The sequence below is a fragment of the Octopus bimaculoides genome, chromosome 20, assembly GCF_046866305.1.
Source record: "Octopus bimaculoides isolate indiv1 chromosome 20, ASM4686630v1, whole genome shotgun sequence".
NCBI classification, from domain to species: Eukaryota; Metazoa; Mollusca; class Cephalopoda; order Octopoda; family Octopodidae; genus Octopus; species Octopus bimaculoides.
In genome coordinates this window covers 23,972,748-24,000,509 of record NC_142947.1, presented here as the reverse complement: position 1 = coordinate 24,000,509, position 27,762 = coordinate 23,972,748, and the positions used below count along the sequence as shown (strand labels likewise).

The 27,762-nt window shown below is 38.0% G+C and overlaps 1 protein-coding gene across 1 annotated transcript in view; it reads left to right on the top strand.

Annotated features, from left to right (window-relative positions):
- The window catches only part of LOC106879455 (uncharacterized), a 49,101-nt gene extending 21,597 nt beyond the window's left edge, over positions 1-27,504 (top strand). The window contains exon 2 of the mRNA XM_014929018.3: positions 23,027-27,504. Within this exon, the coding sequence (XP_014784504.1) occupies positions 23,651-27,364 (3,714 nt within the window). The 5' untranslated portion in view covers positions 23,027-23,650 and the 3' untranslated portion in view covers positions 27,365-27,504. The remainder of the gene's footprint in view (positions 1-23,026) is intronic.
- The last annotated feature ends 258 nt before the right edge of the window (positions 27,505-27,762 follow it).

The window sequence follows — 27,762 nt, the reverse complement described above, 5'->3', positions numbered from 1 at the left end:
ATATCTTGCAACATTTAGAATGTTGGCAATTTCTAAATCACTGTGTTCTGCACATATGGCAACAATGACTGTATGTCTTTTCATTTTTTGTGTCAGCATTTTATCTTCCAAAGGAGATCTGAAATAAATAAAGACCTTTTAATTGGTTCAAAAGAGTAATATAATGAGAATAGTCCTCAAATACCCTTGCACCCTATACACAAACACACACACACGCGATGATTGCCTCCATCATATATAGTAGTAGAAGACACTTGCCCAAGGTACCACATAGTGGGATTGAACTCAGGACCATATGGTTGGCGAGCAAACTTCTTACCACACAGCCATACCTGTGCATGGATATGACTTTTCATGTCATGCATTATCAATCAGTACAGGACTTTCTAAAAAATACGAAATAGATCAAGAAATGATATGATAGTGAGACATGTGTACGTCCTTGGATTTAAGTGAAAAAAGCTTGCATGACACTTTTGCCACTCTCTTGGTTGCCATAGTAGATTCCAATGATATGCATTGCAGGATGACTGGTACAATTTTGATTGCAAATTTTATGTTAGAGTATATTTCTCCTAGTTCTGGGTTTGTGGGGAGCATGGAGTCACTCCTTAATTATCATTACTCCTAGGTCTGTTCCGATCCAGATTGGTAGTACCTGTCTGGGTCCCATCTATGGACTTTATATATTCTTGTATATGTGCATATATTTTAATATAGTGTGTGTGAGGTGTGGCTGTGGTAAAAAGTTTGCTTCCCAACCACTTGATTTCATGTTCAGTGCAACCAAAGCCTTGTAAGTGTATTTGGTAGATAGAAACTTAAAGCCCATTGTATAATATATATCATTATCATCATCATCATCATCATTAAATGTCTGTTGTAATATATATATATATATATATATATATATATATAATATATATATATATATATATATATAATATATATATATATATATATATATATATAATATATATATATATATATATATATATATATATAATATATATATATATATATATATATATATATAATATATATATATAATATATATATATATATATATATATATATATATATATATATATATATATATATATATATATATATATATATATATATATATATTCTGCTTCCCCTCTGGCTAAATAAACCTGTCGCCTAGCCTCCCTTCTGGCACATTGGTACAATTCCCTGCTACCACCGTTCTTCCAGTCCTTCCAAGCTTGTTTCTTTTGTCTAATAGCCCTGTCTACCTCCTTGTTCCACCACCACGTTACTCTGGGTTGGGAGGGGACCTTACACCACCCACAAATAATTACAGAGGCATCAAGCTGTTAGATCAGGTTATGAAAGTTACAGAGAGGGTCATAGCCCAACTAATTAGGGAGCGAATCAATTTAGATGAGATGCAGTTTGGGTTCGTGCCAGGTAAAAGCACTACTGATGCCTTATTTCTAGTGAGACAGTTGCAAGAGAAATACCTAGCCAAGGATAAACCTCTGTACCTGGCTTTCGTTGACATGGAGAAAGCCTTTGACAGGGTCCCCCGATCCCTTATCTGGTGGTCAATGAGGAAACTTGGGATAGAAGAATGGCTAGTGAGAGCTGTGCGAGCCATGTACAGAGATGCGGCCAGTAAGGTGAGGGTTGGAAATGAGTACAGCAATGAATTCCGGGTAGAGGTAGGGGTCCACCAAGGTTCCGTCCTCAGCCCCCTATTATTTACCATAGTCCTCCAGGCAATCACAGAGGAGTTCAAGACAGGTTGCCCCTGGGAGCTCCTCTATGCTGATGACCTTGCCCTAATTGCGGAGTCACTATCAGAACTAGAGGAGAAGTTTCAGGTGTGGAAGCAAGGTCTAGAATTGAAGGGCCTTAGAGTCAACCTAGCTAAAACCAAAATCCTAATAAGTAGGAAGGTAGATAAAACACAAACCCCTTCAGGTAGATGGCCCTGCTCAGTATGTAGAAAAGGAGTAGGTAGTAACTCTATAAGATGTACCCGGTGCAAGCTATGGACACATAAGAGGTGCAGCAACATCAAAGGCAGGTTAACTAGCAAGTTAGTTTTTGTTTGTGGCAGATGTTCAGGTGCAATAAAGACTGCAAACAAACAGGAAACAACTTCTATCTCATTCCAGGGTGAAAAACTAGAGGTAGTCGATAGCTTCCGCTATCTGGGCGACCAAGTTAGTAGTGGGGGTGGGTGCGCTGAAAGTGTAGCTGCTAGAATAAGAATAGCCTGGGCAAAGTTTAGAGAGCTCTTACCCCTGCTGGCGACAAAGGGACTCTCACTCAGAGTAAAAGGCAGACTGTATGACGCATGCGTACGAACAACCATGCTACATGGCAGTGAAACATGGGCTGTAACTGCTGAGGACATACGTAAGCTCGCAAGGAATGAAGCCAGTATGCTCCGTTGGATGTGTAATGTCAATGTGAATACCCGTCAGAGTGTAAGTATCTTGAGAGAAAAGCTGAACATTAGAAGCATCAGTTGTGGCGTGCAAGAGAGACGATTGCGCTGGTATGGACATGTGGTGAGAATGGAGGAGGATAGCTGCGTGAAAAAGTGCCACACCCTAACAGTTGAGGGAACCCGTGGAAGAGGTAGGCCCAGGAAGACCTGGGCTGAAGTGGTGAGGCAAGACCTTCGTACATTGGGCCTCACCGAGGCGATGACTACGGACCGAGACCTTTGGAAATGGGCTGTGCGTGAGAAGACCCGGCAAGCCAAGTAAGATCGTTGCCAGTGCCCCTGGACTGGTTCTTGTGCGGGTGGCACATGAGATGCACCATTTTGAGCGTGGCCGTTGCCAGTACCGCCTGACTGGCTCCTGTAGGATTTTCGAGCGAGATCGTTGCCAGTGCCCCTGGACTGGCTTGTGCGGGTGGCACATAAAAGACACCATTTCGAGCGTGGCCGTTTTCGTGCGGGTGACACGTAAAAGCACCCACTACACTCTCTGAGTGGTTGGCGTTAGGAAGGGCATCCAGCTGTAGAAACTCTGCCAAATCAGACTGGAGCCTGGTGTTGCCATCCGGTTTCACCAGTCCTCAGTCAAATCGTCCAACCCATGCTAGCATGGAAAGCGGACGTTAAACGATGATGATGATATATATAACAAAGTAAAGTTGTAAGATACTGCACAAGTGGAAATATATATGAAAGAAGGTTTGAAAATGCAATTTTAAAGATGTTTATTCACTTGACCGGTTTCACTTTTTTAGAAAAAGATTGTCAAAAGTACAATGTAAAGCTTTGTATAAGCTTGGTTGTCACAAAATTATTAAAATACATATATAGATTCTTTGATAGTCATAAGAAAATATTAAAAACAGTTTCAGTATTAGAATACATATATAAAAATACATATATATATATTCTTTGATAATAATAAGAAAATGTTAAAAGCAGCTTAAGTATTAAACTACATATATACATTCTTTGATAATGATAAGAATATGCTTAAAACAGTTTAAAAGAGAGTATTCAACTGAAAGTGTTTGGTAGTATATATATACTCCTGTGATATATTTAAGAATTTACAAAAATTTGGAGAGAAACTGACCTGTCTTTTTAACATGTTTACTCTTTTGTATGTAGCTAGGGAATGTTTGCTATTTTAAGGAACACACATACGTGTGTGTAGGGGGGGGCTGGTTGGGGATGAGGAAGAGCAATGTAGAATTAAAAGAGTTTTTTTGTTTCTGGGCTAGTTTGTCATGGTTCAGTGGTTTTTGGGACTGGTCTTAGAGGTCAGAATGTCTCTATGTGTGTGTGTGTATATATACATGTGTTTGTGTATGTGTGTGAACCGTTTTTGATTGGTCCCAGAGTTTATTGTGGCATGTATGTGTTTTATATTTGGTAGGATGGTGTGTGTGTATATGTGTGCACGTATGTGTGTGTGTGTGTGAGATTAATGTTTGTTAGTGTCGTGTGTGTGTATGTGTTTGTTCGCGTGTGTGTGTGTCTGGGTGGTGTGTATGTATGTTTGTGTGTTTTGGGTAGGATGGTGTGTGTACATGTGTGCACGTTCGTGTGTGTGTGTGTGTGTGTGTGTGTGTGTGTGATTAAACCGGTCAAGTGAATAAAAATCTTTAAAATTGCATTTTCAAACCTTCTTTCATATATATATATATATATATATATATATATATATACCTTGTTGTTGGGATGCAGGTTTTGAAAATCAAATCCATTTTTCTCAAGGGCATACTGTTTTGGAGCCTTTCCATGACAATATTTACATACACACACTCTCATTTATATATATGTATGTATGTATATATATTATGTGGTAAGGATTCAACATGTAGAAAAACACTCAATCAACTCAGAGAGTAAATGTAATGTTATAATAAAAACCACACAAGTCTTGTTAAATATTGCTACCCATGTTTTTCTGGTCAAGACATTAATTTGTTTCGCCATTTTTTGAAGCTGAGAACAAGAGTTTGTCAATTGCTTTTTAAGCAGATGACTTTTAAACAAGATAAAGACCTATCTAGAAGGATCAGTATGACAGTATATGATGCAAACATCCATGACAAGACTTCAGGAACTGAAGGATACACTCCTTGACAGGAACTATCCATGATCCTTAATTGATTATGGAAATATAACAAGCTAAGAAATTCAATATCTGGGAACTAAGACAAACAAAATGAAAAAGTATATCTGAATTGAAAGTCCTGTACATTTCCACCCACAATCCTCAAAACCATTAGGCCTATATCATATTCTAAAACATATCGACACTGAAAAGGATATCAAGTTGAACCAAAATCTCCAAATATTTTGCATCATAAAGAGCAAAAGACAACCGAAATCAGTGAAAAAATACTAACAAAGGCCAAACTTCATACAGTAACAACAGAACTAGCAGTTAGAAAAATGAGGAAAACCCAACTGTGGTATATGTTTTAATCTGACACAAGGGTCAGAGATCCATTTTAAACAAGGACAAGTCTTCAGAATATAAAAAAATAACTTCATCTGTGTTTGAAAATATAATAGGATCTGGTGAATATATAGACACATATATATTTTATGATTTTTACCCCCTCTATTTCAATTTAGCAATTACACACCATGACAATGCATTGACAAAGAAACAACTTTCATAACCAGATACCGACCACTTTTAAATAATTGTCAGAGAGAAAGGGCAACAACTACTGCCACCCCTTCTAGTTTGACTGGCACCAACTACCATAGCTGCTACATCCACTAGCATTGTTAATGTTGCTACTCCATAATGAGAAAGGACGACTGTCACTGCTTGAACTGTTGTTACTACTACTACTACTACTACTACTACTACTACTACTACTACTACTACTACTACTACTACTACAACCCAGCAGCAAGCAGAAGGATACAAAACTTATAAACTTCCAGAACAGATAACATACAAGATTAATTTATTTCAGTTAATTTTCCCTTTATTTCAGCAGAACTAAATCATCTTTTAAAGCATTTAAAATCAGTAGCATATTTTGATAAAAATGTAAGAACTTCCTTTTATCCATGAAAAGTTCTCAAAGTACATTTTTGGTTTTTTAATGTATGTGTCTCACTGTGTGTTACCTTGGGCATGTGTCTTCTGCTATAGCCCCTGGTCAACAAGAACCTTGTGAATGGATTTAGTAGACAGAAACTGAAAGAAGTCTATCATATATTTGTATGTGTTGTGTGTTTGTGTGGAGGTATGCATGTAATATATATGTATATGTGTGTGTGTATGGATGCGTGTGTGTGTCTGTATGTATATATATGTTTGTGTGTGTGTGTGCATATATGCGTATATGAAAGATAACTAGTATTACAGAAAAGACGGTAAGATATGTAGTTGAACCATCATTTAATTACCATGACTTATAGTTCCTCTCTCTCCTACCATTGAGTTTGCTGTGTTTTTAATGTCCTAAAATTTATGCTTTTCAAAAGTGTTTTTCATAAAAGGCTTCCTCCCATCATTTCCAAGGCTGTGATGAAAAAAACTGGATAAGTCCATGTCAAAATGGAAAAAATACAACTTATGTGGGCGTCCTCATCTGAAACTCTGTCATTTATAGCCATTTTTTATAGTCTATTAAAATTATATTGAAATGGTGTCATATCTCTAAATCCCTGGATTTATGCCTTGCATAAATGTACCAAAACTTAAGGCTTACACTTGGATTTAGTTAGGTTTGAAAACACCATGAAATTGACTGTTTGTTACATGTAACAAAATAGACTTTACATAAATATTTTTAAAAATTGCTAAAACAATGTTTTCTCCAAGAACTTGAAAAAAAAAGAAAATAGGCCACTGCTATTGGCACAGGAGTGGCTGTGTGGTAAGTAGCTTGCTTACCAACCACATGGTTCCGGGTTCATTCCCACTGTGTGGCACCTTGGGCAAGTGTCTTCTACTATAGCCTCGGGCCGACCAAAGCCTTGTGAGTGGATTTGGTAGACGGAAACTGAAAGAAGCCCGTCGTATATATGTATATATATATATATATATATATATATATATATATATGTTTGTGTGTCTGTGTTTGTCCCCCCAGCATCGCTTGACAATCGATGGTGGTGTGTTTACGTCCCCGTAACCTAGCAGTTCGGCAAAAGAGACCGATAGAATAAGTACTAGGCTTCCAAAGAATAAGTCCTGGGGTCGATTTGCTCGACTAAAAGGCGGTGCTCCAACATGGCCGCAGTCAAATGACTGAAACAAGTAAAAGAGTAAAAGAGCTATGCCATAGTCACTGTTCATTTGTGCACTTTAAAGATGATTGTCACCTCAGTTTCAAAGATATAAAATCACAAATATGGCTAATTATTCATTTAGGCCAATCAGGCAAGGTTTTGACCAATTCACTGACCATTCAAATTGTTATATTCCCTAAAATGTTCATCCTAATTTTATAAATGCAGTATCAAAACGTTTCTTTTTGGATGTTCTCCAAGAAAAAGTTAGATTTAAATATTTTCAAAAATTCACAGTGATACCTAATCTCAGTTCTAATGTCTGATGATCCAATGGCCTTTTCTATGGCTGGTCCCTCTGTTGGGTTCATATTTAATATCATTCATAATTGCATTTCTATGCCTCTTTCCTTACAAAATCATTATGTGCAAGTGTACCATTATTCACCAGTACACACTTCTCTCATACAGTATCCTTTTATTGTTTTACTTGTTTCATTCATATGACTGCAGCCATGCTGGAGCACTGCCTTAAAGGGATTTAGTCAAAGAAATTGACCCCAGGACTTATTCTTTGTAAGCCTAGTACTTATTCTATCGGTCTCTTTTGTTGAACCGCTGTTACGGGGACATAAACACATCAACATCAGTTGTCAGGTGATGGTGGGGGACAGACACAAAGACACACACACACAAATACATAATATATATATATGTATATATATATATATATATATATATATATATATATATATATATAAATATATGTATATATGTAATATATGTATATATACAATATATATGTATATATGGAATATATGTATATATATATATAATATGTATATATGTATTCTTTTATTCTTTTGCTTGTTTCAGTCGTTTGATTGCAGCCATGCTGGAGCACTGCCTTTAGTTGAGCAAATTGACCCCAGGGCTTATTCTTTGTAAGCCTGGTACTTATTCTATCGGTCTTTTTTGCCGAATTGCTAAGTTACAGGGACGTAAACACACCAACAGCAGTTGTCAAGCAATGGGTGGGGGGACAAACACAGATACACAAACATATACATACATATATATATATGTGGCCGTTGCCAGTACCGCCTGACTGGCCTTCGTGCGGGTGACACATAAAAGCACCCACTACACTCTCTGAGTGGTTGGCGTTAGGAAGGGCATCCAGCTGTAGAAACTGTGCCAAATCAGATTGGAAGCTGGTGTTGCCATCCGGTTTCACCAGTCCTCAGTCAAATCGTCCAACCCATGCTAGCATGGAAAGCGGACGTTAAATGATGATGATGATATATATATATATATATATATATATATATATATATATATATATATATATATATATATATATATATATATATATATATATATATATATGACAGGCTTCTTTCAGTTTCTGTCTACCAAATTCACTCACAAGGCTTTGGTTGGCCTGAGGCTATAGTAGAAGTCACTTGCCCAAGGTGCCATGCAGTGGGACTGAATCTGGAACCATGTGGATGGGAAGCAAGTTTCTTACCACACACCCACACCTGATTTGCTCTTATACATTATCTTGCAATCTGGAATGTTTCATGCCTCTAGCTCTTACATTCCAAAAACATTGGCAAACCTCTTACTTCTGCTTTTTCCTTTGCTAAATGGACCTGTTGCTTAGCTCTAGCTACCTGGTATAATACTCTGCTATTTTCATTCTTCTAATCTTGCCAAACTTGTCTCTTCCCTTTTATGGCTCTGTCTACTTTACTGTTCCACCACCATGTCACTTTCATTTTGGCTGGAATATTCCACCAGCCACATATTTGGTCAGTAACCCTCAGTAGATTTACCCATAGGAACTTCCAGTTACCCTCCATGTTAAACATTTGTACTGCCTCTTCCTTGTCAAATGCTTCATCTAGAACCTCTCTAAATCTCTGGCCGTTCAATGGCTCTTTAAGCTTCCACATCTTCATTTCTCAGACTGGTTTGTCTCTGAATCTTAGTTCTATGTCTCAAGTCATTAACCACTAACTTATGTTTGGTTATACAGTCTTCGTTAAGAAAAGATTTTACATTTACAACTATCTGCCTACCCTATTCTCTCATCACAGTGATAGATGATCAGGTGACTGGCTAATTATCTGAAGTTAGTGTTTCAGGTCATTGGGTCATTTAAATCACAGAACTTCAAGACCCTTGTAATCTCCTCATTTTTATTTGGGGTTGTAGGAGGAATTGTATAGTAGGACTTTCAATTCTGATATATTTCTTTGTTTTGTTTGTCTTAGTTCCTTGGATATTGAATTTCTCGGTTCATTATATTCCATCATCAATTAAGAATGGCAGATAATTCTTGTCAAGGAGTGTATCCTTCAGTTCTTGAAGTCTTATGTCATGAATGTTTGCTGCACATACCATTGTGCCAATTCTTTTAGGTAGGTAATAAGGGACATTTATTCTGGTGTGTCTTGGATAGCATGAATTGAATGGGTGTTGACTGCATATTTATGTATGAGGTTGAATCCAAGGCCTCATTGTTGCACTTTTTAACTACTCATTCCAATTTTTCTGCACCAGTCAATGTCATTTACAAACATTTCTGCATAGTAAGCCCATTACTATGGGACCAATGGGGAATAGGGTGGTTGAGGCACAATAGCAGTATTTTGAAGTGAGAAATTTTTCTTGATTGATTTTTGAAATATGCACTCAGATACTATGATGCAAAAGCAAGACTAGTGCAGACCCCAAACAAGCCAACTTCTATCCAACAAAGGGCTTTATTTGAAGCATCATTAGTCTTGTCTTACCACAGCTTTTAACCTTTTAGCATGCAAACTGGCCATATCCGGCCCAAATATTCTACCTGTTTAATGTTCAAACTGGCCATATCTGGTCTCTCACATTTATCTTACAATGTAATTCTAAAAATAAACAATCTCATCATCAAAATCTCAAAGCTATAAGACAATGCCTGATAAATTCAAAACAATTTGAATAAATGAGCATTACATTTAACAGACTAATTTTAATGCTAAAGGTTTAAATATATCCAAATTTCAAAACTTTACCAATGATTTTTGCCATCATAGTACCTACCATTTTCTTACTCTGGATTATATATAATGTATTTCACATAAATTATTGAGTTACTTTTCATATCTGTGCTTCCTCTCCACTGATTTTAATGTGTTTCATTCTCTCTCTGTATACCAATAAGCTTTCGTCTATCAGAAAAGGTAGCAATCACATGACTTGTAACTATTATGAACTTCCATGTTATTCTTGTTATAGAAAAGTAATATCTGTTGATAAGAATTCAATGTTTCTCTCAATATTGTACAGAACTTGCAACAATCATGGCTGGCTGACTGACAGGACAGTATTTACTCCCAGTTATTGATATAATGTCCTGCAGCAGTTGTTGTTTAACCCCAGGTCAAACCTGATTAAGCAGACCTATTAATCAAAAGCATTCCAGCTTTTTTTTCTTCTAGTATATCAGGGAGTACATTATCTATTGTGTCTTTTTTTTTTAAGACAGTAGTGTATGATTTAAGATAGGTTGGCTACTACTTCTAGCAGGCCAAGCAACTGCATAGAAGTTCACCCTACTATGGTGATTAAAAACACCAAATGTGGCCACTGCAGAAATTTATCTCAAGACTGTACAATGAAACAAAGAGAAATATGAAGACGTACAACTCCCATGTAGTAGAAATCACAAATTATTATGGAACATTTCAGGTGAGGATATATAATTTACTCATCCTAAAAATCTCATTAAATCTATCATTTAAATTCAAGGGATTACCAGTCCCAATTAGATTATGTTTTGATGTTAGTTAACAAATCCCTAGAAAATAGGAAAATTTTGAGCCCAAGGAAAAGCTCCATTAGTCCTTCACATGCAGCCTGTAATCAGAATCAGTCTAAAACTAACAATCTCATGAACTGACATGATTGGTTAACATTCCCAAGTCTTCACATCTAAATGCTCAGCAAATATTGTAGAGTATATTATATTAAATTCAGTGTCTTTTCCTTCTGATACTGAGTTTCACAGCATTGCAATTTTCAAGTTAGAGCTGTTTTTCTGTCGAGTAAGAACTGTTTTTCTGTTAATATAATTAACCCTTTAGCGTTCAGATTAATATATCAAAAGTAATCCTTATTCATTCACATTTAAAAAAATTAATCTGGTATTATCTTGTAGCTTCGAGATTTGAAAGATGTAATTGTTTATTTTTAGAATGACATTGCAAGGTAGGTGTGAGATGCCTGGTCACTTTGAGCATAAAATGTATAGAATACTTGGGCCGGATACAGCTGGTTTAAGCACTAAAAGGTTAAGGCTGTTCACATGTTTTGGTATCAAGTTTGTTTTGTTATGAATTGTGTTTGCAGATATTGATGCCATGGTAGGATGGTTTTGTTGGTAAATGTTAGAGAATTTTAATAACTTGCAGGTGTGTGTGTGTGTGTGTGTGCCTTATGAATTTAACTGTAAAATTATTTGTGGATGAGTTTAGGAGTGATTGATATTGTTAGAGGCATTTCATGATTGAGTAGCTTTTGCTAATGTGCTTCAAGTTTTGTTTCAGTTAAGAATGAAGGGTTCTTTAAGGGATGGAGATTTTGATGTGGCTTATTGAAGTTCTCTGCTAAACTTCAAACATTGGGCCTTACTGAGGCAATGACTAGTGACCGAGACCTTTGGAGATATGCTGTGCTTGAGAAGACCCAACAAGCCAAGTGAGACCAGTCCTCAGTCCAGTCCTCAGTCCAGTCCTCAGCCAAACCATCCAACCCATGCCAGTATGGAAAGCGGACGTTATACAATGACGACGATGATGATGATATATATATATACATATATGTATGTGTGTGTGTGATTATATATATATATGTGTATATATATACATATGTATATATATGTGTGTATATATGTGTATATATATGTGTGTATGTATATGAGTATATATACATATATATATATATATATATATATACACAAACACATATACATATATATATATATATATATATATATATATATATATATATATATATATATATATACACACACACACACACACACACACACACACACACACACACACACACACACACATATATATACATAAATATATATGCATATATATATACACACACACATATATAGATATATATACATACACACACACATATATATATATAATTCATGAAACTGGTGATTCGTGTTGTTTGGTTCTTCACCATTAAATATTATGATCATTGCCAAAATACCATTATTATTATTATTTACAGGATTGTAAATAATACGGCACTGTATAACAAAACCATTCGCTCCAAAAGCATATATATCTAGATCATCCCTCAGCAAGACAGTTTCCACACGTTTTCCCCACTCATCTCGATCTCCCATAATGGTCCTCAGCTCCTGTATCCCTTCCATACCAGTATCCTCCAGCAAGTTGTCAATATAGGTTGTCTTCCTCTTTCCTCTCCTGGTTCTTCCTTCCATTGGTTGCCAGAGCACTAGCTTGTTAGCAATTTAATCGGTTTGTCTGACACAGTGTCCACCTAGCCTCATCTTTCAATGCTGTATCTTCAATGTTACTTTTGGTAGTTCCTGGTATGAGTTGGTGTTTGTTGTATGGCTTTTCCAGGAGACATTAAGTGCCATTTTAAGCATCTTCGTATAACAACCATCCAACTGCTTCTTCAACACCAGGAACAACCTCACTTTCAATTTCCTTGCTAACTTTGAACTCCATACCTTTCTCAATTTATAGCATGCATTCCAGGCAAGAGCTTTCCTTACTATGATATCTTTTCCAGTACTTTGTGTCCATGCACCAAGGTGTTTGAAATTTTCAAATACTTTGAGCAACTTACCATCTCTCACTTTCATTGACGCAGGGCGTTTCATGGTTGAATACTTGCAGCTCTGTTTTCTTTGTGCTGCAGTATAATCCTACCTTCCCCGATTCCTGCTCTAATCTGCTCAGTACCTCCTGTGCCTGATCTGTCCTCTCTGTTTGTAATGCCAGGTCATCAGCATAGTCCAGGTCAGTTACTGTTACTACTTGATGCCATCTACTTCTTTGCCTATGCAGTTTGAATCCCAGTTCTTCTTCCTTGCCCTCGTACTTTCTACACATTACATAGTCCAGAATGATGGCGAAGAGATAAGGTGCTTGCATGTTGTCTTGTAATACTCCGGCTTTGACTTTAAAGTATTCCGTCTCTATCAGGAACGATCACCTTCACTATGGTGTTCTCATACAGCTTACTTATTACTCTCAGAATTCTTGGTGAAATATCATATGCTTTAAGTATCTTCATTATCATCATTCCTCTATGTACTGAATCAAAAGCCTTTTTAAAGTCTACATAGATAATGATAGCCTTCTTATTATGGCTCTTAACTCCTCCTATCAGTCTTCTAAGTGCAACAGTGTGAGATGTTGTTGACCGTCCTGATCTGAATCCATTTTAATTTGGTTGCAATTGTTTGTCTATCTTAGGTTGTATTTGGTTAAGTATCATCTTGTTGACCATTTTTGAAACAATGAATGACAGACTGGTCCCTCTGTAATTCCCAGTATTTCTTTGGTCTCCAGTTTTGGGCAGCAGTAGCAAGGCTAACTCAGACCATTGTTCTGACTTCACATTGTCATTTAGTAGTTTGTTTGCAAATTCACGGTGAAGATGGCCCCTATATAAGGACAATCCGAACACAGACAGGTGTTGTAAAAAAATGATCGGTAGAGTGGAAATGGTGCGAGACCGGGGTGTCGTTGCCGAGCCTGATGTCTCGGAGGTATTCTGCTAACTGGTCAGCCAAGCGGCGTCCCATTTGACCATTGTATAAAGAAGGACAGAGAGCGCAGGGGATGAAGTAGATGACATTGGTAGAAGTGCAGGTGAAGGAGTCAGTGATATGATAGGGTCGATGATGGGTGCCTGTGAGGAGGGTGGTGTTGGAGAGGTAAGGGCAAGTGCGGCAGCGTGGATGGGAGCAGGGGAACGAGCCAGGCTGGGTGGTTGAGAGGCGCAGGAGTGGCTGTGTGGTAAGTAATTTGCTTACCAACCACATGGTCCTAGGTTCAGTCCCACTACATGACAAGTGTCTTCTGCTATAGTCTTGGGCCGACCAAACCCTTGTGATGGATTTGGTTGGCAGAAATTGAAAGAAGCCCATCGTAAATATATATATTGGTGTTGCCATCCGGTTTCACCAGTCCTCAGTCAAATCGTCCAACCCATGCTAGCATGGAAAGCGGACGTTAAATGATGATATATATATATATATATATATATATATATATATATATATATATATATATATATATAGGTGTGTGTGTGTGTGTGTGTGTACATGTATGTATATACATATATGTATATATATATATATATGTATATATGTGTATATATGCATATATGTGCATATATGTATATATATATATATATATATATATATATATATATATATATATATATATATATATATATATATATGCATATATGTGCATGTGTGTATATATACATATATATACATATATGTATATATGTATATATATATATATATATATATATATATATATATATATATATATATATATATATATATATACATATATATATATATATATGAGGAAACTTGGGATAGAAGAATGGTTAGTGAGAGCTGTGCGAGCCATGTACAGAGATGCTGCCAGTAAGGTGAGGGTTGGAAATGAGTACAGCAATGAATTCCGGGTAGAGGTAGGGGTCCACCAAGGTTCCGTCCTCAGCCCCCTCTTATTTACCATAGTCCTCCAGGCAATCACAGAGGAGTTCAAGACAGGTTGCCCCTGGGAGCTCCTCTATGCTGATGACCTTGCCCTAATTGCGGAGTCACTATCAGAACTAGAGGAGAAGTTTCAGGTGTGGAAGCAAGGTCTAGAATTGAAGGGCCTTAGAGTCAACCTAGCTAAAACCAAAATCCTAATAAGTAGGAAGGTAGATAAAACACAAACCACTTCAGGTAGATGGCCCTGCTCAGTATGTAGAAAAGGAGTAGGTAATAACTCTATAAGATGTACCCGGTGCAAGCTATGGACACATAAGAGGTGCAGCAACATCAAAGGCAGGTTAACTAGCAAGTTAGTTTTTGTTTGTGGCAGATGTTCAGGTGCAATAAAGACTGCAAACAAACAGGAAACAACTTCTATCTCATTCCAGGGTGAAAAACTAGAGGTAGTCGATAGCTTCCGCTATCTGGGCGACCAAGTTAGTAGTGGGGGTGGGTGCGCTGAAAGTGTAGCTGCTAGAATAAGAATAGCCTGGGCAAAGTTTAGAGAGCTCTTACCCCTGCTGGCGACAAAGGGACTCTCACTCAGAGTAAAAGGCAGACTGTATGACGCATGCGTACGAACAACCATGCTACATGGCAGTGAAACATGGGCTGTAACTGCTGAGGACATACGTAAGCTCGCAAGGAATGAAGCCAGTATGCTCCGTTGGATGTGTAATGTCAATGTGAATACCTGTCAGAGTGTAAGTATCTTGAGAGAAAAGCTGAACATTAGAAGCATCAGTTGTGGCGTGCAAGAGAGACGATTGCGATGGTATGGACATGTGGTGAGAATGGAGGAGGATAGCTGCGTAAAAAAGTGCCACACCCTAACAGTTGAGGGAACCCGTGGAAGAGGTAGGCCCAGGAAGACCTGGGCTGAGGTGGTGAGGCAAGACCTTCGTACATTGGGCCTCACCGAGGCGATGACTACTGACCGAGACCTTTGGAAATGTGCTGTGCGTGAGAAGACCCGGCAAGCCAAGTAAGATCGTTGCCAGTGCCCCTGGACTGGTTCTTGTGCGGGTGGCACATGAGATGCACCATTTTGAGCGTGGCCGTTGCCAGTACCGCCTGACTGGCTCCCGTAGGATTTTCGAGCGAGATCGTTGCCAGTGCCCCTAGACTGGCTTGTGCGGGTGGCACATAAAAGACACCATTTCGAGTGTGGCCGTTTTCGTGCGGGTGACACGTAAAAGCACCCACTACACTCTCTGAGTGGTTGGCGTTAGGAAGGGCATCCAGCTGTAGAAACTCTGCCAAATCAGACTGGAGCCTGGTGTTGCCATCCGGTTTCACCAGTCCTCAGTCAAATCGTCTAACCCATGCTAGCATGGAAAGCGGACGTTAAACGATGATGATGATGATGATGATATATATATATATATATACATGTATATACATATATGTATATACATGTATGTATGTATATGTATGTGTATATATATATATATATATATATATATATATATATATATATATATATATATCAGAAGGGAAGCTAGGCGACAGGTTTATTTAGCCAGAGGGGAAGCAAATAAGAAAAGATTTGCCAATGTTCTGCGCCGTGAGGACCAAAGACTCGAGGTATTTCGTGTTGCAAGACAGTGTAGGAGAGAGAATAGTGATGTTGTAGGAGAGAAATGTGTTCGCATGGATGATGGTACGCTTGCACTAAATGAGGATGCAAAGAAAGAGGTCTGGAGATGCCACTACGATAGATTGCTTAATAAAGAGAATGAATGGGAGAAAGAGAGCCTGCCGTATGTCGACCCAACAGAGGGACCAGCTATCTGAGTTGACAGTACCAGGGTAGATAAAGCAATTAAGAGTATGAAGACAAGGAAAGCCCCCGGCCCATCAGGAATCACTGCAGAGATGCTCAAAATATCTGGCAGTGTTGGCTACAGCCTAGTCACCCGTATTACGAACCAGGTGATACACGAAGGAGTCATACCCAATGACTGGTGTAGCAGCACCATAGTAAACTGCTACAAAGGTAAAGGTGACGCTTTAGATACTAATAATTACAGAGGCATCAAGCTGTTAGATCAGGTTATGAAAGTTACGGAGAGGGTCATAGCCCAACTAATTAGGGAGCGAATCAATTTAGATGAGATGCAGTTTGGGTTCGTGCCAGGTAAAAGCACCACTGATGCCATATTTCTAGTGAGACAGCTGCAGGAGAAATATCTAGCCAAGGATAAACCTCTGTACCTGGCCTTCGTTGACATGGAGAAAGCCTTTGACAGGGTCCCCTGATCCCTTATCTGGTGGTCAATGAGGAAACTTGGGATAGAAGAATGGTTAGTGAGAGCTGTGCGAGCCATGTACAGAGATGCTGTCAGTAAGGTGAGGGTTGGAAATGAGTACAGTAATGAATTCCGGGTAGAGGTAGGGGTCCACCAAGGTTCCGTCCTCAGCCCCCTCCTATTTATCATAGTCCTCCAGGCGATCACAGAGGAATTCAAGACAGGTTGCTCCTGGGAGCTCCTCTATGCTGATGACCTTGCACTAATTGCGCAGTCACTATCAGAACTAGAGGAGAAGTTTAAGGTGTGGAAGCAAGGACTAGAATCGAAGGGCCTTAGAGTCAACCTAGCAAAAACCAAAATCCTAATAAGTAGGAAGGTAGATAAAACACAAACCCCTTCAGGTAGATGGCCCTGCTCAGTATGCAGTAAAGGAGTAGGTAGTAACTCTATAAGATGTACCCGGTGCAAGCTATGGACACATAAGAGGTGCAGCAACATCAAAGGCAGATTAACTACGAAGTTAGTTTTTGTATGTGGCAGATGTTCAGGTGCAATAAACACTGTAAACAGACAGGAAACAACTTCTATCTCATTCCAAGGAGAAAAACTAGAGGTAGTCGATAGCTTCCGCTATCTGGGTGACCAAGTTAGTAGTGGGGGTGGGTGCGCTGAAAGTGTAACTGCTAGAATAAGAATAGCCTGGGCAAAGTTTAGAGAGCTCTTACCTCTGCTGGCGACAAAGGGACTCTCACTCAGAGTAAAAGGCAGACTGTATGACGCATGTGTACGAACAGCCATGCTACATGGCAGTGAAACATGGGCTGTGACTGCTGAGGACATGCGTAAGCTCGCAAGGAATGAAGCCAGTATGCTCCGCTGGATGTGTAATGTAAATGTGCATACCTGTCAGAGTGTAAGTATCTTGAGAGAAAAGCTGAACATAAGAAGCATCAGTCGTGGTGTGCAAGAGAGACGATTGCGCTGGTTTGGACATGTGGTGAGAATGGAGGAGGATAGCTGCGTGAAAAAGTGCCACTCCCTAACAGTTGAGGGAACCCGTGGAAGAGGTAGGCCCAGGAAGACCTGGGCTGAGGTAGTGAGGCAAGACCTTCGAACATTGGGCCTCACCGAGGCGATGACTACTGACCGAGACCTTTGGAAATGTGCTGTGCATGAGAAGACCCGGCAAGCCAAGTGAGATCGTTGCCAGGGCCCCTGGACTGGCTCTTGTGCGGGTGGCACATAAGATGTACCATCTTGAGCGTGACCGTTGCCAGTACCGCCTGACTGGCCTTGTAGGGTTTTCGAGCGAGATCGTTGCCAGTGCCCCCGGACTGGCTCTTGTGCGGGTGGCACATAAAAGACACCATTTTGAGCGTGGCCGTTTTTGTGCGGGTGACACGTAAAAGCACCCACTACACTCTCTGAGTGGTTGGCGTTAGGAAGGGCATTCAGCTGTAGAAACTCTGCCAAATTAGATTGGAGCCTGGTGTTGCCATCCGGTTTCACCAGTCCTCAGTCAAATCGTCCAACCCATGCTAGCATGGAAAGCGGACGTTAAACGATGATGATGATGATGATGATGATATATATATATATATATACAATTGCAGCGTGGAAGGTGTTTATAAGCCATTTAAAATAACTCACAAAAGCCGTTAGATTCACTTCAACATTTAAATTTAATTTGTCAAAATATTTTCGTCGCTTTGAGACCGCGACCTGTTCACTGACAAAATTGTGTGCAGCACAGAATTTTGTCAGTGAACAGGTCGCGGTCTCAAAGCGACGAAAATATTTTGACAAATTAAATTTAAATGTTGAAGTGAATCTAACGGTTTTTGTGTGTTATTTTAACTGGCTTATAAACACCTTCCACACTGCAATTGTTTTCGTTCCAGCACACGATCTCAGATCAGGTCACTTGCTATGCAATATATATATATATACACACACACACAGGGTGTCCCAAAAGTTACTGATGGGTTTCAATTTTTAATAACTTCCTTAACTTTACAAATAAATGCATGAAATTTCCATAATGTCCTTTATATTGTGTCAAAATTTCATGCATTTCTTTCTGAAGTTAAAAACTGAAACCCATCAGTGATTTTTGGGACACCCTGTATGTGTGTATGTATATATATATATATATATATATATATATATATATATATATATATTTGTGTGTCTGTATTTGTTCCCCTACAATTGCTTGACAACCAATGCTGGTGTGTTTATGACCCTATAACTTGGTGGTTCAGCAAAAGAGAATGATAGAATAAGTACTAGGCTTACAAAGAATAAGTCCTGGGGTTGATTTGTTCGACTAAACGCGGTGCTCCAGTATGGCCACAGTCAAAATGACTGAAACAAATAAAAGAGTATATATGTACATATATATATATATATATATATATATATATATATAAAGTTTATTTGGCAACGTAAAGTGGCAGTCCTGATTAGGACGATGTTATTACCTTTTTTAGCCCCAGGAAAACATCTTTTCCAGCTTTTTCAATTTTATGTTGGCAAATAGACTTTACTCTGTAGTACTGTTACTACTTATTTCTCGCTCAGAGATTTAAAACTAATTGTTTTTCTCCTTATAAGTGACAGTGTGTTACTTTAAAAGTATATACTTTGAACAAGGCCTAGTGCTGCCATCTCTAGACAACAGTTATCCTATGCCGATGTAGGGAAATAACCCAGAAACCATTGGTCCACAGGTACTGTTTAAGTCTGAGTGGGGACATTAGCTCCCTTGTTTGAGGTGTAAGGACACAGTTGTGCATTGATGCATATGAACATCCTTGTTCATATGCATCACATGACCATACCAGCACAGTTGTCTCTCTTGCACACCACATCTGATTCCTCTTATGCCTAACTTTTCTCTCAAGATGCTTACAGTCTGTTGAACATGCACACTGACATTGCACACTCAGTGAAGCATAGTGAAGCCTCAGCTGTCACAGCCCACGTTTCACCGCTGTGTAGCATAGCTGTTCACACACTGGCATCAAACAATCTGCCTTTCACTCTGAGAGAGAGGCCCTTTGTTGCCAGCAGGGGTAGAAGCTCTCTGAACTTTGCCCAGCCTAGTCTTATTCTCACAGCTATGCTCTCGGAGCATCCACCTCTGCTACTAACTTGACCACCTAGATAATGGAAGCTATCTACTACCTCTAGCTTACCCCTCAGGCAGTTGATGGAGTCTGTTTTCTGTACATTTTCAGTGTTTATTGCACCTGTGCATCTTCCACACACAAAAGCTATTTTCCCTGTTAAGCTCTCTCTCTGATATTACTGCACCTTTTATGTATCCAAAGCTTACACTGGGTTCATATTGTGGAGTTACATGAAATTCAGTCATGCTGCATATCTTCTACTTTAGTCTAGACCAGCCAATGCCTTGTGAGTGAATTTGGTTGATAGAAACTGCAGGAAGTCCATTGCATGTATATATGTATGGGTGTAAATGTATATGAATTTTGATATTCCTGACCTGTTACTACTTCATTAAAATGGTGTTGACTTTATGACCAGTCACTCTGGAATTATAAAATCCCTTGAAAATTGGGTAAGGAACAGTTGGTGACATGATGAGCATCAAGTTATAAACTCTTGCTTCAAATAACTCTAGAACTAACCTATTGAAATCTAGATGTTAATATATATATATATATATATATATCATCAACATCATAATTTAATGCAGGGCTGTGGAGTCAAAACAAAAAAACTTTGACTCTGACTCCTCTACTATTGGTATCTCTGACTCTGACTCCTCTTTATGTCTTTAAGTGCTTGTGGTCTATATATCTCATAAAGCATATGCATACACTTGTACTTTGAATAGGCCTATATGTTATAACTGGTTTATACTGTGAGTTGGAGTCACTAATAATTTTACCGACTCCGACTCCAGCTACTCCTTAATTGTTTCCAACTCTGACTCCAACTCCACAACCCTGGTTTAATGTCTGTTTTTCATGCTTACATGGTTCAACTGACAAGCTTGAGGACTGCACTGAGCTCTGATGTCTGCTTTGGTATGGTTTCCACAGCTGGATGCCACTCCTAATGCCAACCACTTTATGGAATGTACTGGGTACTTTTTTCATGGCACTAACACTGTGATCACTAAATAACTTGCAAGAAATATTATCTCAGTAGGTCTGTTCAAATAATAACAGTCATTGCACTTTTGTGCAACATTTGCATCATATCAAATCAAATGGAGTATAATACAATATATTGATAGATGTAATTGAATCTGTTGTGCATGTGACACTCTACAAAGCTCTGTGTGTGTGTGTGTATTGTACCATTTTAGATAGAAAGTCAAGTATTTACTTATGCATTCAACACAATTATTCATATGCAGGCTACTACTAGTTTTATGTAAGTAACATACCCTAAATGGATCTGAAAAGAAAATTTTACAATCATCTAACCTGTTTAAATTCAAATGAATTATTCAGTGTAGCTACTCATTAAAGTTTCATGAGATGCAAAAATGTGAGAAAAAAAAAAAATGAGACTCAGTTTTTCTCAATCTAGTGAGGAAGTACATGGGCTAGGAGCCATAATTCTGTAATATACTAAGCCATAATCACTTTTGTGCTTTGTATAGTAAAAAAACAAAGGATCAAAAGTGATCTAAAATTTTCCCTTAAAAACAGTTCTAAAAAGTGTAATGACCATAATGTTCAGGTTGTACACATAGATTTATAGTCAAAGTGAACACATCCTTGCTCAAGGTTACAAGCATAATGCTTCATAGAAGCCAGAGGATGATAAAAGAGGAATTTGTGGACATAGAAGACAATGGGAAAGGAAATAAAGTAGAAGTAATGGTGAAGGAAAGAAAAAAAGTTTGAAAAGGATAGGGGATGTTTTTAAAGAAAGGAAAGAGTAAAAGGGAGAAAAGAGGAAATAAAGAAAGAAGGAAAAATGGAATGAATGAGAAGATGCCCTTCAGAGTAAGATACTTCTCAAAGACCATTTTCGGTCTGGAGGTTGAGTCTAATATATATTTTGCCTGTGGATAGATACATATTAGCTAACTGGCAAGTTAGTCATTGTTAATTAGAAAGAATGGTTTAATAGATAGGGCATGAGAAAGTTTTTCAAACTAAAATAACACCTAAGAAATGCACCAAATGCTTGGACTCTAGGAAGAGCCTTTATGCAGGTCTTTGGACTACTGGAGTTAATGCCTGAATAAAAGATGGAATGGACATGACTTGAATACCCTGCCCTTTTTTATACATTAGTCATCTTCACAAGCCTGTACCAGTGCAGTCTTCTTTCCTGCACACTAGATCTGATTCTTCTTATACTGTCAGTGATGAAGAATTCTCACTTTGATGTTGATATGAGCACCAAGTTGTCAGGTAGAATCAGTGTGACTCAGGTATGACAAGGCTGGATCTTTAAGAATTACAGGTACAGTTTATCCAACAGGCTTCTGTACAATTTCCATATTCACAAATTCACTTACAAACTTTAAGTCATCCTGAAGCAATGGTAATGTCACTTACTAAAGTTATGGTGATTAAGATAAAATATTAAGGAGTAGCCAACGTTATTCTCTGGCTAAACAAGCAGACAACTTTGCACATTTCTGGTCTCTTCACTTTTGTTAACAGAAGAATAACATTTACCATTGCTCATTGGCCTTGTAGTAACTATCTTACTGAAAAAAAAATTATTAAAAAAAAAGTATTGCATGGTGCTGGGAAATTAGATAAATAATTTAATTATAAAGAGGTTCCAATAGAGAGCAATGATGCTAAACAGCTGAGACATGTATGGAGTTGTCTCTCTTGTTTGCTGGATCAGAGAATACTAGCTATTCTAATATTTTCCTTATTGTATTCAATCCTTTTTGTGGAAAAATAAAGAGCTTCAATTTCCACATTGATTTAATATATATATTTATATATATATTTTTTTCTTATTCAAGAATGTTGTTGACAGTGACTTCAAAGTTTCAGCCAGCTAAGCCATTGTTGGACAATGGCTTAGCTGGTCAAAACTTCAAAGTCACTGTCAACAACATTTTTGTATTAGAATAATATATTTATACTCAACAAAAGTATAGAGTAACCCATCAGATTATTGTAAAAATTTTTTCTATAAAAAATGAACATTTATATATATATGGCATATATTTGTTTTAAAATTAATTTTTTTTTTTCTGTCTTTCAGATGTGAGCTATTACCGTGTTCTATCAACTGTTCACTCTGGACCAATGTTCAGTTGACTGTGATAGAAGATGGTCGAAAAGATACAATGACTTCCCTGACTCAATCAAAACACAACCTGCCAATGATGGTATTGCATAATGTGTAGTTGTTGCATGCAAGTGCAACAGAATTGAAGATATTTGTTGCCGGAGAAGCTGTGCAAATGAATGTCTACAAATATCTTAGTAATACATTGGTCTTTGTTGAAATGGAATTTGAGAGTGACTTAACTGACAACCATACAAAATGAGTAATGAGCTACAATCCAAGAGAATGACTCAACTCGGACCATGTTGCTAAGGAACATAGGTTTGTGTTGACACTTCACAAATATAACAATTAACAAATGTAATCAACAGAACCACAGCAAAAAACAATAATAAGTGTTAATAATTATGATAATTATGGTAATGATTGCCTCCATAAAATCAATATTCATTTATTACATATAAGTAATAAAAAATTTATCCTTTTTGAAACACTAAATTGACCAATAGATAACTAGAATCTGCTAATTTAGTGTTTGGAACTGAAAAATTATTGCTTACTAAAACTTTACAAAACAAAAAAAAAAATTGTCAAAAAATGGGTGCAACTCATATTGAAGATGCTAGTGCTCAACCAGGAAAGCTTTATACATGTGAGCACTGTCAAATGACATTTTCTCGTCCTGTACACCTGGAGAGGCATATGAGAAATGTTCACTCTCAAGAGAGAGAGTCAGAATGTAATATTTGTCATAAATTGTTTCAAAACAAACACTATTTATCCGTCCACATGCTGACTCACAATGTCAACAAAGAGCTGCAGTGTCCACTTTGCAAGATGACATTTAATAATTTGGCTACTTTAAACAAACACAAAGATGCTCACTTAGGTATTGGTGTGACACAGGCACAGAAAGACAATCTTAGTAATTTCCGGCAACCACGAACTATTGCCAATCTGTTGGCCAGCAACCAGTCCAGTCGAGGCAACTCATCGAATGTGCCCTTAATTAGTGTAGCTCCTGGCATTAACAATGCAAACACTTTGAACTGTGATTTACGTTCTACAGATTTGAGGTCAATGAACAAAAACAAGAGGAATTTGTTGCCGAATCAAGTTTCTCTCCAAAATGCGATGAGACTTGCATCAAATGACACAACTGTTAACTGTGATCTAACATCCAGAGACATCAACTCCCTGAACACAAACCAAACTGTGAGATTGGCTCAAAAACGCCCCAGTAACAGTGATAATGATGTCATAGTCACTGGGGTCAGTTCACTGAAGCGACCATTTCGATTTCAAAACTTATCTAATTCCACAACACCTCAGAATCGACAGCCCAGTGCAAATCAACTGTCAAAAGCAGCTGCTATTTCTCTTTTGTCTCAACAGTTGGCATCTCAGAAGAACTCCCAGAATTCCCTGTTACAAAATCAAATTCAGGTTCAAAGTTCATCTACACGCCAGAACTCTACACACAATCCCTCCGGTAGAAATATTACTGATCGAATCTATTTGATGCCTGAAAATGGCAACAACAGAAACATAGTAAGAATGCAACAGCCTTCAAATTTTAGGTACAGTCAAAGAAAGCAGTTAGCACAACAGCCAATTCCAAATCAGCGTTATTCCACTAACAGTCTTTATTCCAATCCTTTAAATCAACAGAGTCAAAGAAATGTTGTTAATTGCGATTTAACTCGTTCTGATCTTGCTACAATCAGTCAGCGATCAGGGGCTGCTGCACCAAATGTGACATCACAGTTCTCCAATGGTAGCAAATCAAACAGTACAGTTAATTGTGACCTGACAATTTCTAATATCAGTTCATTGAACCGTAACTACAGACCTAGCAACAACTTGCTTGTATCAAGATCAAGAAACTCTGTTTCTCAAAATAATCTCCCCTCAAACCGAGTGAGAAGTGCCGTGAATTTTGATCTCACTACAGCAGATATAAATTTCCTCAGAAGAAACCGGCGTATACGTCAAGTAGAAAGATTAACTGATGTTGGTGCACCAACAGTGGGTCAAACATCAAATACTTTGAACTGTGATCTGTCTGTTGTTAATTTGGGTGCCATGGAACGAAACAAAATGCCACCAAGCAATAATAGTCGAATTAATCGGATAAATTTAAATCAGATCCCAAAACAGGTGCAGAATACACTCAACTCTGGTCTTAGAGCAAATAATTTGAATGACTGGAACAAACGCAACACAATAGTATACCAGCAAAAGAGCAACCAAGTCTTACAAAACCCTACTAGTCACCCAGTGAATACCCTTAATTGTGATCTTACTAGTGTCAATCTTGGCACTTTGAACCAGCAGCAAGCTGCCAACAATAGTAATATTGTTAACCAAGAGGTTCGTCCAGTTCAGATTTATGCAAACAGCAATGTCCCTCTTAGTTCACTGGTTCGTAAAGACATAAGTCCAAGAGAAAATAGTATGACTGGTACTCCAACTAGCAGCAATAGTTACCCTGTACAGATTGTAAGAAACCGAAGTCATCAGAAACGTGCTGTAAACGTCAACCCAGGAGTATCTACTTTAAACAATCCAAATGCCATGCTAATCTCACGACTGAATCGCCAAAGGAAGATGCTAGCTACTCCTAACAACATCCCTGTTATAGATCTTGTAGCTGAGGAAGAGAAAACTTCGAATGTACCTTCAGGATCAACTGATGTTGTTCAGTTTGATTTAACCAATCCTGACATCAACATTATCAGTTACGAGAATGGTACCAGCTTGTCTAGTAGTAAGTCGACTTCCAAAAATGTTGTTGATATTGTAGACTTGGAATCACATGACAGCTCTGGAAGGCCTCCAGTGTTGAATAATCAGGCATCTGTTGTAGAATTTGATCTTTCCAACAATAACATCAGAGCATTTAATACAAATCAGAATCGTATTCCAAACACAAGTACAATCAATTTGAACAGCAATCTCTGGGCGTCATCTAACTCCACTAGAAACAACAGCCTAAATGTTCAGTCTGCTGCTGTAGCCAATGAAAGTAGTTCATCATTGTCAGACATTACTCTCGTTGACATCAGATCTTTAAAACCATCGGAGGAAGTAACTGAAACTGTAAGCAGGCCTGTTGATGAAGTCGGTGACAAATCTTCTGTCTCTGGCATTACTCTCGTAGATATCCGTTCACTGAGTAGTGCTGAGATTGAAGCCAACTTCCAAACATCCAACAAAGAACCCTTAACAATAACAAATTCTGAAACATCCCAGATGTCACATTCTTCAACAAGAACTGGGAATGTTTCTGACAATTATCAAGTTGGAGACAGCTCACTTACAGCTTCTAAAGTTCCGGCATTAAATCCACTAACCCGACCACCATCTACGAAAGCGATAATTACTGTTGATCTTAGTTCCATTGATTTTGAAGACATTGATGAGGCTAAACGTACAACACTACAGGCAAGTAAATCAGTTTCTGAACAATACGAAGATGAGAACTTCACTTGCAAATATTGTTCAGTAAAAGTCCGTTATCTCTATAACTATATATTTCACCTTAAATCTCATTTGGAAACAGGGTTTTGCATCTGCTATTATTGCAGTTCTGTGTTTGAAGACTTCCGCAAACTTGTAGTGCATTTGGTATCACATGTAAGCAACCTAAAGAACCAGTGTGTGTTTTGCCGCAATATCTTAGTATCTACCACAAATCCCATCCAACACATGACAGAGTGTGGCGAATTGCAATGTGTAATGTTTGAAGCTGGATCTTGTGTCAAAACAGAAAAATCTGAGGAAAAAAATGACAGCAAGGTGAAGACAAAAACAGACAGTGCAGCAGAAAAATCTGAGAAAGAAGTGGGTAATTTGGAAGAAAGACTTTTGGAGGAAGTGGAAAAACAAGCACTTGTAATACTAGAAAAGGAAGATGATGAGATTGTAAGGGAAGCAAAGGATGAAAAAAATACAAAAGGGGAAAGAGAAGAAGAAACATGTATTGACTCAGAATCAAATAAATTGAACAAAGAGAATGCAAATAAAGAGGAGGTGGAAATGGAAGTAGATGGGGTCAGTGCTGGTTCAAAAAAAGATAATGGCCAAAAAGGAAAAAGTAGATTAATAGAAGAGGAGAAAGAAAAAACAATGATAAAAGAGGTAAGGGCAGAAGTAGAGAAACAGGGAACAGGAGAAGTAGCTGAAGAGGAAAGTAAGGAAGGTAGTAAAGAAGAAAAGCTAGATGAAGAAAGTATTGAGTGGAAGGTGAAAGAGGATTTTAACAGAACTGACCAATTGATTTCAGAACTTAATCAAGATACACTATAGAGATATAGCGAGAGACTGAAAACTTGCATGGGAATATGTATATGTATGTACATATAATATAGGTGTGTGTGTGTGTACAAACATGCGTGTATGCATACAAGCGTATGTGTTTGCGTGCGCAAAAGAGAGTAAACAAATCCTCAGTAGCTAAGATATATGTATCTGTGTGTATGCAAGTACATTCACAGACATCACATTCATTACGTATCATTAAATATGTCTTAGATTATGCTGATATATGTGATAATGTAACTGTATATTATTGCACATATGCATGCAAGTGTACTAGTGTCACATTTGCATGTGTATGTATCTGGATACTGACACACACACATGTATGCACATGCATATATATTTACATATACAGGTTGGTTCAAAAGTTCCTGTAGCACACACAC